The 17531-nt window shown below is 32.4% G+C and overlaps 3 protein-coding genes across 6 annotated transcripts; 1 reads left to right on the forward strand and 2 right to left on the reverse strand.

The window, feature by feature from the left end:
* Positions 1-883: 883 nt before the first annotated feature.
* Positions 884-2936, forward strand: LOC100816225 (acyl carrier protein 2, chloroplastic). Its single transcript, XM_003536053.3, has 4 exons — positions 884-1222; positions 1889-1999; positions 2414-2536; positions 2659-2936. The coding sequence occupies exons 1-4, from the start codon at positions 1151-1153 to the stop codon at positions 2785-2787; spliced, it is 435 nt and encodes a 144-aa protein (XP_003536101.1). The 5' UTR covers positions 884-1150; the 3' UTR covers positions 2788-2936.
* A 1582-nt stretch (positions 2937-4518) lies between these two features.
* Positions 4519-7080, reverse strand: LOC100783991 (protein CANDIDATE G-PROTEIN COUPLED RECEPTOR 2). 3 transcript variants are annotated; one of them, XM_006589096.4, is made up of 7 exons: positions 6941-7080; positions 6534-6838; positions 5567-5758; positions 5314-5476; positions 5133-5235; positions 4954-5035; positions 4519-4826 (listed from the first exon to the last, which is right to left on the reverse strand). In XM_006589096.4, the coding sequence occupies exons 2-7, from the start codon at positions 6798-6800 to the stop codon at positions 4749-4751; spliced, it is 885 nt and encodes a 294-aa protein (XP_006589159.1). In that variant the 5' UTR covers positions 6801-6838; positions 6941-7080; the 3' UTR covers positions 4519-4748. The 3 variants fall into 3 exon arrangements, with proteins under 3 accessions (XP_006589159.1, XP_006589158.1, XP_025979909.1); XM_006589095.4 differs by having other exon boundaries at positions 6935-7071; XM_026124124.2 differs by having other exon boundaries at positions 6534-7062.
* Positions 7081-8180: 1100 nt separating this feature from the next.
* Positions 8181-14731, reverse strand: LOC100816746 (sodium/hydrogen exchanger). 2 transcript variants are annotated; one of them, XM_026123971.2, is made up of 15 exons: positions 14167-14731; positions 13502-13832; positions 12787-12905; positions 11925-12022; positions 11640-11699; positions 11516-11562; positions 11240-11434; positions 11062-11108; positions 10269-10335; positions 10080-10180; positions 9892-9993; positions 9474-9612; positions 9315-9377; positions 9121-9204; positions 8204-8799 (listed from the first exon to the last, which is right to left on the reverse strand). In XM_026123971.2, exons 2-15 carry the CDS (start codon positions 13673-13675, stop codon positions 8455-8457), a joined length of 1641 nt encoding a protein of 546 aa, XP_025979756.1. In that variant the 5' UTR covers positions 13676-13832; positions 14167-14731; the 3' UTR covers positions 8204-8454. The 2 variants fall into 2 exon arrangements, with proteins under 2 accessions (NP_001240203.1, XP_025979756.1); NM_001253274.2 differs by lacking the exon at positions 14167-14731 and having other exon boundaries at positions 8181-8799; positions 13502-13821.
* Positions 14732-17531: the final 2800 nt, after the last annotated feature.

The following is a 17531-nucleotide window of genomic DNA, read 5'->3' on the forward strand; positions in this document are numbered from 1 at the left end:
TCCAACATACAAACCTCAAAGTTCAAACTACATAAATGATTGACAAGGCAATTCACTAAACCTCTGCCAAACGTTTATCACTCACATTAAATGATGATAAAGAATACACACAAATTGCACAACGAAGCACCCCTGATCGAACGTGAACCCTTTCCTCTCTCATTCATAACTTTGCCGTGGCTTAGGGTCATGCACATGATCATCATCACATTCAGGTCATAAAACTGTATACAAGTCGGAAATTCTATTCATATAATTTTCTTTTTTAAATTACATTCAAAATCAGGACGCTGGAATTAATAACAGTCTGAAATTTTAAAATCCAGTTTCGAAGCAAGAGTGTTTGATTTAATTTACGAAAATGATGTAATAAAGTGATGGCATCCCTTTTTGTAAAGTGAGATTTTTTTCATCAAAATTATGTCAGGTCATATTCACATGAAAAAACTATAGTCTTAAATAGATTTTTATGTACTAGTAATTCAGGCGATTCTTAACTTTTATCCCATCTCCTGTGAATCATGTCCCGTGAGTGGGCTCCTCCCCTCCATTTCAACACGGCCCAATTCATGTTAGCACTTATATGTACAATTCGCATGAAAAATTAATGCTATTGCTGTACATTTAGTTTTATTCATTTTGTGTTCATTTAACATTACTATTTTTATATACTTATTTAACAATCTTTTGCACCCCTTAGTACATGGATCAACTAACATAACAATAAAGTTGTTTTATCTTAACCAAAGTTTTCATGTATTTTACCCTAATACGTAAGTTGTCACTTATAATAATTTTACTTAACGTAAATAGGATTATCTCTAGTAGAAGTTATTTGTGTTCTCTACTAAAAAAATCATCTTTCATTCTTGCTGAAGAATCAATAAATGATAACACACCAACCAAGGGATCTAGTTGAATTAGTTAAACAGAATGCAATGTTGTAAATTTCATGTGAGCTATGCAAAGCAAATCCAACTCCCAGTCCGGTAATTTGGGCTCCGTGCCTTGATTCTAGCCCAAACAAACAAAGGCAGCGAAAGGAAGGAGGTATTTATTCTTTCTTTAACGCTCTTTTCACTTCACTATTCAAGCTCTTCTCACTCTCCGCCGCCTTCTCAATTCTCTTTGCATCTTTGCACAAACCTCCATGGCGACGAACACGTTCACCGGAGCTTCACTCTCCGAACGCTTTCTCCGTCTCAAGCTGAATCAGAGATTGGTATCGTTTTTCATTTTCCGTTTCATCCTCCCTCGCGCTTTCAAGCTTTTAATTATAACTGTTACTCCGCGCTTTGCTTTACTCTTCTTTCTGTGATGAACTGATGATTGATCGCTTCATGAATTCCTCCAATTGTGTGTTTATTTGTTACCTTTTCACTATTACTATTATTCTTACGTGCAAATTTTATCTGAATTCTCAATTCTGTATTCCACTTCTGCAGAGGTTCGTATTTGGAAATTATGTTTTGTGATGTACAACACGTTAACACTGAGTATGTTTCGTTGTTTAAGATTTGTTACTATTTTTATATTTAATTTGTCGAATACTGTCAATGCAATACAACGATACTAATACTACGTGTGTACGGATATGCGTAGAACATGTGTTTGGGGAAAAAAAATCTGGTTGATTTCATAATTGACATTTTGTTTTTGTTTTTTTTTTATTTGAAAAAAAAATGAGAAACATGAAATTTTCATTTATTGCATGTAAAATACTTTGTACATTATTTTCCTGCATTGCGCATCAGAACAACACCAATGATTCTCAGTAATAGTTCACAGTTTTTCTTTTTATTTAGAAAAGCAGCATTAGTGTTTAGTTCTTGTTTCGTTCTTTCATATTTATTCTCTAACGAAGTTTCTTTCAATGCATATTAAACAGGCATTTAATTCAATTGCTGGCCAAAGGTATAGCTCAATTTCAAGCTATGGGAGAAGGAATGTTTCTTTTAGCTCACAGCCACGGTCAATTCGCCTTACAGTTTCCTGTGCTGTATGTAACTACTAGTGAAGTGCTTCAGCCTTCTTCTTTTAGAAATTTTACTTTGCTCGCATGGACATTAAGTTACTAGATGTTAGACTGTTTCTAACCGTAGTTAATAGAAATTTATTTGAACTGCACATCATAAAGTATTACAATCTGAAGCTGGCACAATGACTGATTAAGAGAATTTGTGATGGGAAAAGATGAAATGTTATTATTTCACAGAAACTTAACAATAAAATATAAAGATAAATGGTAGATATATTTAAGGTTTAGCTCTTCTAAAGTGAGGGTTGCACTATAGTGGATAAAGTAAAAAACTTAACAGTTTTTAATACATGTGTATGTATTTCATTACGATCTCAACCTTTGTTTTTCTATTTAATGTTATAACTGCACTATAATGTTGAATGCGTTGAACAGGCTAAACCAGAGACAGTAGAGAAGGTGTGCAAAATTGTAAAGAACCAACTTGCTCTATCGGATGACTCTAAAGTCAATGGCGAGTCAACATTCACAGCTCTTGGAGCTGATTCACTTGATACGGTAAAGAACATCTTGCCATACATTAGAATTGATTCGCTTGGATTTATTTAGCAAATCTGAGTATAAACTAATAGCCATTAATTTGATTGTTCTGATTTACTTTTACATGGCATGCCCTTTAGGTTGAGATTGTGATGGGGCTTGAGGAGGAATTTGGTATCACCGTAGAAGAAGATAGTGCACAGAGCATCTCAACAGTTCAGGAAGCTGCAGATCTTATCGAGGAGATCATCAATAAGCAGAGTCCTTAGAGTAAACATGTACCAGATAAAAAATTATTTCTGCTAGACATGCATAGTTTTATATATTTTAGTATTGCGGGGTATAGTCTGAAGTGTTTTATATATTTACTGCAAGTCTGTAACCAAAGAAATAAAGTAGATTTTGCTCCTTTTCCCAATATATTTTGTGCCCGTGGTGTTCGATTTCGAATTAGGAAAGGGAATCCTCTTCATAAAAAAAAAAAGAAGAAAAAAATCAAAGAAAGGATATTAACCTGCATGGAACTTAAATAATGTCAACTGTCAAGTTGATCAGAGCATCAGTCTAGTTTGGATTAGTTTTTAACTTTTGGAACCTTTTCTTTTGTGAAAACTTATTGTTGAGACTTTTTTACATTAAGAAATATTAAGTTTTTGCTATAAATTAAGTTTATAGAGAAGTTAAATGAGGATTTTTTTTAAAAAAAGTTTAAGTAAATAAATTGATATTAATTTACTTGAAAATTTTGATTTATTTTACTATTCAAATTTTATTCACTTGATTTATTTTAATATTTTTTTATAAGTACTTGTTGAAATTTTTTTATTGAAAGTGACTCAACTATTTTAAGGTCCATGAAAGGAGGAGAAAATCACAAGCAAGTAGAGGAATTTAAAACCGAATCCACCTTGATCAATGATTCTTAAATCAGGCAAGTAGATTTTGTCTTTTGTTCTTATTAGTATTCGGATTTTTCAATCTTCTTGAAAGCAAGCTCTCATTTATGTACTTGAATCAGTAAAAATGAATGCTGAATTTTTTGCAATCATGATGAGTGAAAATAATCTATTTAGTAAAAAAATTTGTGATTAATTTTCATCGTGTGTAAAAATTTCTTGGATCAACTAATCATGTAACACAAGTAAGATTAGTATCTGACTGAATGAGTTAAAGGACACCCATTGACTCTCACATAGGACCCAAAAAAATACTAAATGCTTGTTGAAGTTTTGATATTGACACATTCCAGTTCAGGCAATCTCGCTTTGAATTTGTGCTAGTTGACGGACTTTCCGGCCAATGAGTCCAACAAAATCAAATTTTCTTGTACCCAAAAAATAATATTCACAAAATCATGTCATGTTTTATTATAGTTCTAACTTAAGTAAAATTCGAACACATAGTGTAACATTAAAATGATTAACATCCTATACTAAATTACTTAGAAATCATTCTTTTCTCCTATCATTATATATTTATATTCCATAATAGCATGGAAACAAGGATCATTACTTCATGATATTTTTGTTTGATAGAGTAGATGGCGCGTCAACGTAATAATGACCCACAATTCACGTTTAGTATATTTATTATAATAAATTTAGCAACATAATCTGCACTCTTAATTATTTTTCACTCTGCAAACCCCTCAATATTGGTCTTCAACACCCAACTTGGTCTCTCCATTAACCTTGGAAAAAAAAATCCTCTGTTGTAAAAGAAAAATCAGGATGGGACAAACTTCAAACATCTTGCCACCTTTTCCCAATATTTAAACCATGCAATTTCTATAACCTCCTCCTCCCCCTTTCTTCCCTTTTGTCTTTTTCCCCCAACCAAACACTTTATGCAAGACAAATGTAAGATCTCTGGCGTAGTAGCCACTGATGCATCATGAAACGTAACATATGATCATTATGATCTAGAAGATTTGCATAAAAATCATATTTTTCTACACACGTTAAATGCTTAAAAGGTAATTGATTGTTCTAGTACTCATCTTTCTTAAGAAATTGATTCATTGCACTAACAGACAACTTTAATTCAATATAATCACGCATAGAACATTCTAATATAACACTAACATGAGGCTACCAGCTTTTCTTTTTAAAAATTTATCTACTAAGGCGATCTACTAAAATATTTACTTTATTTACAAATTTCGTGAACGAATGCCCTTCCATTAGTACCTTTGAGGCCTTATTAATCTAATCTAGCAGTCGATACCACATCAGTTCCAATCTGCTTCAAAGAAACCAGCATCTTTCATTTCAGAGTAGTACACATTCTCCAAATGCAAATCTTCCTCCTATAATCATCAAATAACAACAATTAGTCAGATCAATGAAAGAAGGAGGATTGTCCAAACTACAAACAATACCAAGGCTTGACTAATAAAAACTGAACCCCAGGAATTAAGTGAAGGCCATTATGACCTGAAAAAAGTCAGCCAGGAAGGTTATATACAGCAGGGGAAGATAGGCAGCATGGTAACATACAACCGTGAAATGATATAACCTGTGAACAAAAGTAAAACACAGTTAGAGAAAGATGCCAAAGAAAAAAGTTCAAAAGAACCACTTTTCTACCAAGCTATAGAATAGAAGAATCTAACCAGAAACCAAAAGCAGCGCCGTTTCCAGTAATGCCACAAGCAAACAGCGCAATTGCATTCAAGATGAACATAATGGTAACATACTTATAGTAAGCAGGCCTTGCTGCAAAAAGAGGAAGATAAACTATGCTATCATAAAACTAATTAAAGATAAAATAATATAACAATCCAGGACACTAACCAGGTAACCTTTCTCTCCACCTAGAATGATACATGAACAGTATGAAACCATAAACAAGGGTAAGCAGCAGCTTGTGGATAACCCACAAGTTCCACTTCACGTGAGGAGTAGGGTAACCACTGTTGATGAAAATTGGAATCCCAAATGCAAACAGATATATTGCCAGACAAGGAAGAGGTGCAATTGCAACAATTCATACATTAATAACCATAAGGACAAGCTGCAAGCTTGCTGAGTAAAACCACATAATTACCTTCAACAAGATATCAAAACCAACAATAATCCCTGATATACCAAAAGTTCGCGTCAACGCTTCTAAGCCACTGGTACTATTTCCTTGAAGTAAAAAAGCAAGCAAGCTCACTTCTAGAAACAGCATTCCAGAAGTAGTAAAGAGGGATAACAAGTTCCATGCGAACTCTTTCCCAGGAGAGCACTCCCATGCCTGCATCAACCAAAAAATAAAACATTCACCAACACCAGCAAATCACGAAAATAATTAACACCATTATACAATAAAATAAGATATAGCTTTTTTTTAAGCCAAAATATCAAAACAAGATATAGTTAATGATAATATCCAATTATGATCCCAAATGTGACAGCTGGTGCGGCTTAGATCCGAAAATCGTACCTTTATACAAATTACTAACAAGTTTACCCTACTAAGTGTCAATGTTGTTAAATGGCAGCGCCATTGCAGATTTTTGCCAACCACCATAGACAGTTTGTGAAGGGAGGCCCGCTATGGCAACACTATAGGCTGCAATGGCATGTTTATATGGCGGAATTTTGGGCTTCCATGGTTCCACCATATTCTGCCATTGATAACACTGCTAAGTGTTCAGCCAAAAAAAAAAAAAAAAAAACACTGCTAAGCTTTTTGGGTTGGCATTTACAAAATTGATTTTGAATGAAATTGATTTTGTAGTGATGTGATTTATGTTTAGATGTTTTACTCTAAAAACAGGTCAGCAGCAAAACTCTATAATATCCAAGAGAAAGTTAGTAAGTTTTTTCAACTCAAAATCAATCCATTCTTCAGGCTGAAACCAAACATGTGAACATTTAATTAAAATCACGCAAGCTAATATTTTAACCCGGTTCTGAATATTCCGAATCATCCAAACATGCACACTAAATTGAGACATGAGAACTAAACTATCAGCAATTTTTAATTTTTGCTGGATTAAAGAAATAGGGGGGAAAAATAGGTTGACCTGGGAAAAGCACCAAAGAAGATTAAGGATGCTGACAAGCCAGAGGGAAGCGTAATAGGATATAATGATATAAGAGCGGCCATGGGAGAGTCTGAGGAAGCTCTTTTTAGCTTGCAGTGCTAAGTACAAGACGAAAAGAAAAGAAGCGATGATCAAAACCGCATTGTGCAAAAGCCCATGGCACTCAAACACCCAATCGTGGATTCCTTCTGATAACACTGGATTTGGCCCTTGCTTTTCGAGCACCAGCACCGATTGCTCAACCATTTCTCCAAAACCACTTTTTTCTTCTTCTTCTTTTTTCACTGAAAGAAAGAAAACCCTAATCCTAATTTTTCAGAATTCAAATGAAATGAAGTGCGGAGAATTGGAATCAAGGAAGGGAATAAGAGTTGAGTAACAGTAACAGTAACGCGTGAATCCTCAGACTCAGAGAAACATCATCGATGGTTTTTGCCCTTTGCCTCTGTTGAGAGGGTGGCTTCTGTAAATTGTTTATCGATCAACAAATGTACAAGATCAAAGACATAACTACAAGTGTTTTTTTTTTTTTTAGTTTAAGAATCTAATTAAAAATTCCCAAATAATTTACGAACCTACTGATTAATTTAATCTAATGATAATTAATAAGTGGAAATTATGCTGTGTCTTAATTATCATTAGGATATTGTCATCATGCACTATGAATAATGGTTAACAAATTTAAAGTAGATTTTTTTTTTTTTACAGAAAGTAGTATATTAGATCTGCATTAAAAAATTATCATAAAATGTATTGGTAACATTTGATAATCTTCTTCAGAAAAAAACATTTGATAATATTAATCAATTTTGTTTTTAATTTTTAACATATTTTATCAATAAAGATTATGTATTTTAATTTTAATAATTTACTCAATAAGTTTAAAAATTCTTATTTCTTGAATATTTTATTTAATAAATACTCATCATAATATTGAAAGCATATAGTACTATTTATTTATTTATTTTTATTTATACTTTTTTTAAAATTTAAAAATCCTCTTACAATGTGTCAATTTATCTATGTTTCAATATTATTTGTTATTAGTTCGTATATGATTAGCAGTTTAACATAATTAATGTATTGTTTTTCTATAAAAAAAATTGTTACCTCCAAGGTTCTAACATTTTGTGGATCATCTCAAGTTTTCCAAATTGTTCCTCTTCAGCTGTAACATTTTGTCCTCTTCGGGTGAAAATGAAGTACAAATAAATCCCAGGACAAAAGAACACAAAATTCAACGGAAAGCTATGAAATACTTTGTCTATTAGTGTTATTTAGACCCTTGGTTTTTGCAACTCTTCAGTGTCAACCTCAGCTAAGAAAGAATAAGATGAGACCAAAACATTCCGTTTTGACAGTCACCTCTCTTTATCTAGTAGATTCTGTTCATGGCTCTAAACACGATCTTATTTTCCCAATATTATTAAAAAGGGGATAAAAATTACAAAGATGAGCCTTTGGAAGCTCTTTATTTAGAATAAATTTTGCCAATTCTGTAATGTATGATTCATAATTTCATGGTTAATGTGTACTGTCATGTTTGCACATATAAAATGAGATCGTGAGACGTTTGCTAGTAATCAAGTGCACTGAAAATTCATCTTTTACAGGCAAAAGCAGCATACCATAAACCCAACAAATACAACTTGGAAAAAAAATTTAGCTTTAGTTATTCAAACTTTTAGTACAAGAAATCTAATAATCAAATATTACATTTTACGGAAGACGCAGACATGAGTTGAGATGCTTATGGTGCATTGCACAGCCTTCTCACTTCTCACTACCCAAAGAGCTAAGCAAAATCTCAGGACCGGATTCTTATACACGCATTGCTTGATCTCCACAAAACTTATGCAGTTTACAATACAAATTACAAATTTCTTGGCTTTTTTTTTTCTCAACGCCATTGATGGCCATTACGTTCAGTTGGTGAGCCAGGTTCTACAGGAACAAAACCCCTGCCACCAAAAACAGGACGCATGAATGCATCATCAAACTTACGCCACAAACGATGAACAGTGTGTGTTGGAGTCGTAAGCAAGGCACGAATACTGCTTGGACGATGGATATCATGGCCATCAATATCAACTTCAGATTCTTGGGCACTCCCAAGAAGTGGGATAGTGACTGATTTTGGACTTGGAGTAGATGGATCTGTGATTATCGTGATGCTTGATTCTTTATGATGTGGAGTATGGGGCAGTAAAAGCCTTATGAGTGGCTTAGTCAACAGACCAAACACCTGAGACATTGTAATTAAGTTGTGTCAGTGCCATCTTTAAAGAAATATTTATATAATATTTAACCACATCAAATTTGAAGAAAATTTTATGAATGATAAGTATCACATGGCAAAGTAGGGTAAGTGGGCAACTCATTTAGCTTCGGAGTTACATATTAAGTGGAAAAAAATCAATCTTTCTGTTATCATAGAAAGCAAGTCAAATGGTTAATCTAATGGCATGAATATCAGTGATGCAACAAAGACAAAATAACCTCTAATAACAAAGAAACCAATGGACACTGGCTAAGGATGTCAGAAACTACAAAACAAATATCTTACCACTGTGCTGAAAAGCACAACAGTGATGGTGCTTGTGATCATGATTGCATTGCTTCGCAGTGAAGTGTGCCCCGACATGGTGAACTGCATTTGTTAAGAGTAGAAGTTTTTAAAGCATCAGGTTTTAACTGAAATCAGTGGCCAATAATTCAATTTTCCAAAAGACAACCCGTAATCAGCATTGTTGATCCTACCTGATTATATGCAAGTGCGATGGAAACAGCACCTCTCATAAGGCCAGCCCACCAAATGATCACCTAGAATTGAGAAACAACGAGAAACCTATCAGTAAAACTTGGTAGTAACACAAGAAATCTGAAAAAGGGCACTCACTGACAAATATTTAACCATACTTGCTGTCTGAAGCTGATTTTCTCATTTGGTGATTTTTTAGCCAAGTTGGATATGAAGGATAAGGGGAAAACAAAAGCTGCTCTTCCAAGAAGAATTAGACCCAACAATACTCCACTAGTTGCTACAGATGTTCCAGGGCTGTAGAAAGAACCAAGTATAGCAAATGAACTGTTTTTCTATTATAACAAAATGAAGTTTTGAGAGGAAAGATTCATGAGTGAAAGATAACATTTCGAGAAAGAGAAAACAGAAAACAGCACTATAGAAGAACTCTTCAGTCACATCAAGTTAATACAAGGACTGCTTCAAGCAGTTACATCGTACTGATTTGTTGACATGAAAGAATGCCATTCAGCAATTTTTCATGAGTGCAGAGAGATTAATGAATAAATGATTATTCACTAGTCTAAAGAATACCTATCACTGACGAATTTCCATTTTTCAATGTCCAAGGCATCCATACCAACATAAAGGAAGATAAAGATCTCAGCAACAAATGACAAGGTTGCAAAAGAATGCCTGCAAGAGTTGGGTGAAAATATGTTTAGGTATGCATAGACTTGGACAGTGTACATAACTTGAGGAAATCTGTTTAGAAGACATACTTGGTAGTGATTCTTGAACTCTCGGTCACGTTATGCCAGGTATAATGAGACATAACAATACCACAAAAGAATACAGTGAGAATGCCACTCAGATAACATAACTGCAACAGATGTAGATACATCAGCATCATGTCAACGACAAATGTTGACAGCATCCATAAAACATTACTAAAATTCTTTACAACTTACTTCAGCAAGCATGTAGGACAGGTATGCCATTAACATCATAAGAGCAACCTCACGATCTGTAGAGTGCCTGGAATTAAGGAGAATTTTGTTTGGCCTCAGTAAAAAAGATTGTTTCAAATCATCCTGTGCCAAGTCTCATACCAAAAAGCGGGTCTAAAAAACCTTGTACTCAAGATAGAAACACACAAACTGAGATGCACAAATACAGACAGAGATTCCAAGTAAATAAAATTCCACAGAACTAATGTAACTTTTCTTTTCTCATTAAAAAGAATAAAAAATTAAGACAATTGAAAATGGCACCAATTCATACCCAACAAGAAGAATTAAGCAAAGCAGAATGTTTTATAATTCATATAATTCATACTAGAAACCAATGCCTAACAAGTCTCATGTAATTTCATTTTTATTGATATCTCTTCATCAGGTTATTATTTGTGGTATGAAGTCATTTACAATGGACAACATAAAATTTAGAACCAGTTAATAATAATAATAAGAAGAAGAAGAAGAAGAATAAAAGCTCCAATGAAGCGATTAACATAGACAGGCTACTTCAAAGTTCAAACAATCAAAGCAAGTCCAATATAGTCATCTTAAACTGTAGACTTTTGTTTAGTTAACAAATACAAAAAATTGAGATTGGATGAAGCAGGAACTTTACTTATTATCATAGAATTGTCCACAAGTTTAGTTCATAATGAATAAACTGCATATATAAAACAAAAAAGTAGAATATCATCACATTTACTGCTGAACAGACAATAGAAATGGAAAAATGTCAAGAAGGTACCTGCCAATGTACAGCTTTTTAATAATGTAAGCACTAAGTAGACCTGTCTACAAGGTGATGAAGATACATTAGACCAAAGCCACAAGTCATATCATTATTATGTGCATGTTGATATAGATCTTGTCTATGAGTTTGTGTGATGCATGCATGAGAGAATAAGAGGGAGAAAGACATTTACCAAAACTCCAAGCATTGTGCTTGCGATAAATAGATACAAGAAATTTCCCAAAAAGTGTACAGCAATTGAAGAGTCAATTTGGTTGAGGTCAAAGCTTTGGATTGCATTGAAAAGCACCACTGATGTAGCATCATTCACAACACCCTCCCCAAATACAAGACTGTACAGCAAAGGTGTCTCATCCTGATTTAGCACCTGCATCATCATTTATAAGTTCAGTAACTAGCAGTGATACCTTAGTTGAAGGAAGAATTTTAAAAATATATTGCTTCAAACCTGCAATGTGCAAACAGAATCCGTTGCAGCAAATATTGCACCAATTGCTGGAAAGCATCATAAATTAGAAAGTCAAAAACCGAATGAGAGGTTGTTAGGTAGATGAGATTGAGAAGTAAAATACCTAGGAAATCCCCTAATTCCAGAGGACCAACATCCAACCTCTTAAAAATTTGTGTGGCACCTGAAATATTGCCTCAAATGTAAGTCAGCAAAACTAGGCAAATTTCTCAGTGGATAGTTTGCTCAAAGTAATTATATATTTTACTAGATCAAGATGTCCTTTAAACCAAAAAAACTTCCAATTGGTAAATTTAGGTTAGTAATGAATTGGATTACAAATTATTTTCTTACTATGTCAAATCTAAAATAACAACCTGACAAATACATCTTAAGCAATAACACATACCCAAAGTTATGATGGTACATGATATTAATGTACCAATAGCACCAAACAACATGATGGTCATGAAGTTAACAAAAAACTGCTTCTTTTTCACCTGAAACCTGAAATAAATCATAGAGAAAAAATTCATAACAAAACAATAACCGCAATCTATCATACCTGTGAATTGTGAAGTCAAAAGATGAGAACAAAATAGGGATTTTCAGAAGGCAGAACAGGGTTTTAGGAGGCAAAAACAATTCTGAAGTTTTTTCATATGGCATTAACACAATTCATGCTCGTATCATGAGTACACAGAATTTATGTTTTTAACTACATAGTCATGTAAATAATTATCACTCAAAAAGAGATGAAATCACCCATGGAATCTGCAAGAAAGAGCCATGAAAAATACAACTTAATAAAGACATAAAATTTTCAATATTATCAAAATAATGAAATAGGGAAATTCAAAAACTTAGGACTCAAGAGTTCTAAGTCACTCACTCACTCATACAAGCAAGTAACAGAGTGCCCGTATCAGGTATAATTCAAACACTGGGAGGCAGATGAAATATGCTCCTAAAAGTTATCCTTTATTTTATTATGACTGGTTCTGAAGAAATATGTTATATTTATCCCCCCCCCCCCCAAAAAAAAAAAAGATAAAGATCAACGATGAGCACTAATCATTATGCTATTCGCTATTGTATCGAGGAAAATCTACCAGACAACTCAGGTTATCACAAAGGATGTCTGCAAATAAATCTAAATTTGTACAGAGTCAAAACAAAATACCTCCTCTTCTTTAATTAGACAATGATAAATAGTATCAAGCATCGATTCCTAACTACACAGTGAAATGCTGCCAAAAAAAGAAAATTACCCGGCATTGAATATTATAGGTGGTAGAAGATATATAAAGAAAAGATCTTCACTGAAAACAAGAATATGTGAGCTTTTGCCACCACTAAACAGCAAAATGACTACGCCAGTGCAAACACCCTGAGAACAACAAAAATGAAATTTAATCATCATCCAACAGAAACAAGAAAAAGAAAAGCTGCACCCACTATTGCTCAAACAAAGCATCAATAAACAGATATAATTGCCTCTTAAAGGATGGCAAAATATTTGGAGGAGTTGAATTCTTTAGGTTAAATTAAAAATTTGATCCTTACACTTAGACATTATTTTCTAGTTTAGTTTCTACATGAAAAAAAAATTCTACATTTTGGTCCCTACATGGAAAAACTTTGCAAATTACTCCCCACCATTTGTTAACATTACATCGGTGTTAGAATATTTTTCCAACAGGAACTAAATCAAAAAAGTGTGTTAGCTGTAGGGGCCAAAATGTAAAGATTTTTTTTATGATGGAGCCAAATCAAAATGTAAATTTGTTTCATACACAGACAAAAGCAAAAATATTATCAAAGATAATTTTGTAAACATTTTTAACCGTATAGACCAAAATATAGATCTTTCATGAAGGGACTAAAACGACAAACAATGTTAGCAGTAGGACTAAATTTTTAATTTAACCAATTCTTTAGAACAACAGCTTATGGCAAACAAGCTCAAGAACAGTGAAGACTTACAATCAAAAGGGCAGTGATAGACTCGTTCATCCATCGATTCTCCTCAAGAAGATGGCCAAGGACAATACAACCACAAAGAAGTGCCACAAATAAGTTCATGGAGACCACGGAGGCATGGTCTGAGGTGGATAACGTTTGCAATTTTGAAACAACAGAACTGATTTCAAAAACCATTTTGTCCAACCTCCAAAATAAATAATTGCACGAGCAGATTTTACACAAATTCAGAGTATTGCTGAGTCGTCAAGTTCAAAGCCAATTTACTGCACAAATCTATTTCTCCGAAGTTCCCATGTTAAGAACTCCACGATCTCACCATCAAATAGAATCACTGCAATCAGAGAACAAACGTGTTTTTTAAGATTTTCCATAACAAGGGAAAAAAAACTCACCCTGGCCACCTAACATGATCCTATTTCAGATGCAGACATTAAAAAAAATGGAGGGAAATTAATCATTTAATCCCAAAGCACAAGGATCAAAAAGATTCGCATGTTAGTACATAATTCTGTGAGGAAATTATAAAAATGCAGTTTAAGAAACGATCATGATTTAGTTTTGGTAAATCTTCAACACCAGAAGATGAAACCCTGCTATAACAAAACAAACGCGGAAAGAGATTTCAATTTTCAGAAAGCTGCAAAGTAATACACCAAAATGCTCACCAGAACTCACGATAGCAGCATTGCGGAGAGGCAACGAATCCAAGGTCCAAAGAACTCGAACAGAGAGAGCTAGGAACTAATCTCGTGTTCGAATTCTTGGGGAATTGGAACACTTTTTTTTTTAGCTCTACGTGAGGGATCAAGCTTGAAACGAAGGAAAAAAACCCAAAAAAAAAAAGGAATATAGAATAAATTAACAGCGCAGCAAGTAGGTGTTTAAACGCGAAGTTCAAGGGATGTCGTTGGGGAATCGGAAAGGGAATAATTTTTCTTAGTTATTGAAATCAGAGTGAGAGAAAAAAGGGGGATTGCGAAAGGTCTGGAAATTGGACACGATCGTAGAGAGAGAGAGAGAGACAGAGAGCGAGAAGCGTGTGGACAGATAGAGAGACAAAGACAAGAGAAAAAAGAGATTATAGAACGAACGAACTAGGAAGGAAGAGTTTTGTTAACGTGCGACGTGTCCAGGTTAACTAGATGAGTGCCTGGTCGGAACTGTAGCAGTTGACGCTATGAGTGTGAGATATGGGATTTTTTTAAGCATGTGGGGTGTCAAAATATGTGTTTGGCGGGCATTAATACCCTAAGCAACAATGCTGATGTAATAATCCCTGCTTCTTCTTCTCTCTCTTTTTTTTTTATACTCGCATATCTCAATTAGATAAAATAGATAAATGCATAGATAATCTTTTTAGTAACTTTTAAATTTTAATGCTAAAAGTTGAATTTAATTAAAATGCAATTTTTTATTCTATTAATTAAGTTGTCTCACTTTTATAATACTAACTATTATTTTAAAATGATTTCTATATAATTGATAGCTGAAAACATTTACATTATTAATAATGTATAATATGTTTTTAATCTTTTAAATTTTAGTAGTTTTTAGTATTTAAAATTCAAAAAATATTTCTTTTTTAATTATTTGTATCGTGCGAGTCAAACATAAAATACAGTAAGAGATTTATAATCTATAATAACTTTTGATTCACAAAATTTGTTTTTCTATTTTTTATTTTAAAGTACATTTTTAAAGATTAACAATTGTTATAATCATGTCATTAAAAATTTTAAAAACTCACTAAATGCTATAAAATTTGCTTTAATTATATTTATTGATTTGATTCTGAGAGTTTGAAAAAAAATCATACTTTAAATAAAAAATTAAAATTAAAATTCTGGCAGTAAAAATGTCAAAGATAGTAAATATTTTATTTTTTATTTGACTTACACTTTACAAAGACTAAAAAATACATTTTACAAATTTTAGGGACTAAAAAAATCATACTTTAAATAAAAAATTGAAATTCTGGAGGTAAAAATGCCATAGACTTTTATTTTTTATTTGACTCACATTTGAGTGACTAAAATATATTTAAGATTAGTTATTATTAAGTGTTAAGTGTAATTTATTAATTAAAATCCCAAATTTTATGAATATCGCTTCTTATTTAATGTTTTTTTTATATAATTTTTAATAAATTTTAGTTTAACAATAAATACGTGTTTCTTTAAATAAATAAATATGTGTTAATATATCAGAGAATTGCAATCAGAGAAGAGGCTAAGTCTCAATCTCTAAAATCAAGTCGTAACTCTAGGCATTCACTTAGGAAGTATGAAGTGTGAATATTTGCAACCTTTCATATTTATGCACATTTGACTTAGGACTGACCCAATCATAAGTTAAGTTTAAAGTAAATTTAAAAAAAAAAAATATATATATATATATATATATATATATATATATATATATATATAATGGTTGTATTATCAACATACCCTTGTTTACTTTTTGATATGCAACAATAAGTATATTAAATAGCATAAGAAGTGTATAAAGAAAAATACATCTCCAAAGTTTTCACAGCCCTGCAAAACCTACAATGCAACACCAAAAAAAAAAAACAAGTAAATCAAAAGAGGAGTTGAATGGTTGGAAATAATCCAAGTCTTACATCAGTCAAAAGTAGAGTAATTTCACATTAAAATATATAACTGAGAGACCTAACTCAATTTCAAAAACTAGCTCAAGGAGAATATATAAGTGAGGGGCACGCTTCCGCTAACTGTCGTTCTGTGGTGACAAACATCCACCATTTGTTGTTCACACATCAAGCTCAAGAAGTGTTTGGCATGAGAAGGTGTATTAAAAATAATTCAAATTTCACATCAACCAAAAGTAATTCCACATTAGAATATATACGTGAGGGGCCAACTCTCACCCCATAATATATAATTAATCACTTTACAAATTTAAAATTTGTCAAAGAAACTCTTGGATCAGCTTGCCAAAGTTGGTAGGCGATAAAAAAAATCTCCTTTAAAATGCCTTCAACTATGACCATGCGAAAAACATGATTTTATGTCACACTTTTTTACTGTCAAATTCTTTTTCTTCAAACACAAATTCATTAAGTTGACACCATAAGATCCAGATGATAGCACATCACCCCAACATCCAACAATAATAACAAACCTTATTTTACTTGTGAACCTAAAACGTAAGCTTTAGTTATTTTATTTTTTACCAATCATGATTTAACAAAAGACCAAAGGCTCAAAAAATAATTAATTTAACAGTATTCTAATTAATATATGGGAGGAATTATCTTTAGACATCTCACCATTTTAAACATTTGATTAATATATTTTTTAGAAGGCATGCAAGCAATTACAATAAAGAATTAGATCCTAATCAGGTACTTATTATATACCGCGCATCAAATTATATATACATTTTATTAATATTTATTATTTCTCTCTCTATATATATCTCTTCAGGAAACTCCAAACACAATGAATAGAGCAGGCATTTTCGGCGACAACAACGACGGTCTCTAGAGCGAGCAGCAAAACTTGCATTCGCTTGCGCAAACACTTTAACTTCGAAGTTCGAGAAGGTAACATGTGAGTAATAAAATTCAAATGTATACATGTAGGCGTGAAAATGTCTTATATTAACTCCGGTTATATATTTAAGCAATAAATAATATTTTTTCTTCAATTCTGATTATAAACAATAATTATCAATTTTTAAATTTATACAAAGCTAAATGTCTTTTATATCTTTAATTTATTGTCATTTCTATTTTTTAGACATCTACTCATTGGACTATGAGTTTTAACATTAAATGAGACCATCACTTATAACATTTAAATTTAAAAACACTTTTGAAATAAAATTTAAATTTATGATAATATTAAATGTGATCATAAATTTTCTTATCTTCATAATTTATACTATGTTACTTATATATGGGATGAGATGTAATATAATGATAGATTGAACAAAAGTTGATTAAGTGATTAATGGGACAAGTCCAAGACACCTACAAAATAATATTTTTATTTTTTGAGTTTAG

The sequence above is a fragment of the Glycine max genome, chromosome 10, assembly GCF_000004515.6.
Source record: "Glycine max cultivar Williams 82 chromosome 10, Glycine_max_v4.0, whole genome shotgun sequence".
NCBI classification, from domain to species: domain Eukaryota; kingdom Viridiplantae; phylum Streptophyta; class Magnoliopsida; order Fabales; family Fabaceae; genus Glycine; species Glycine max.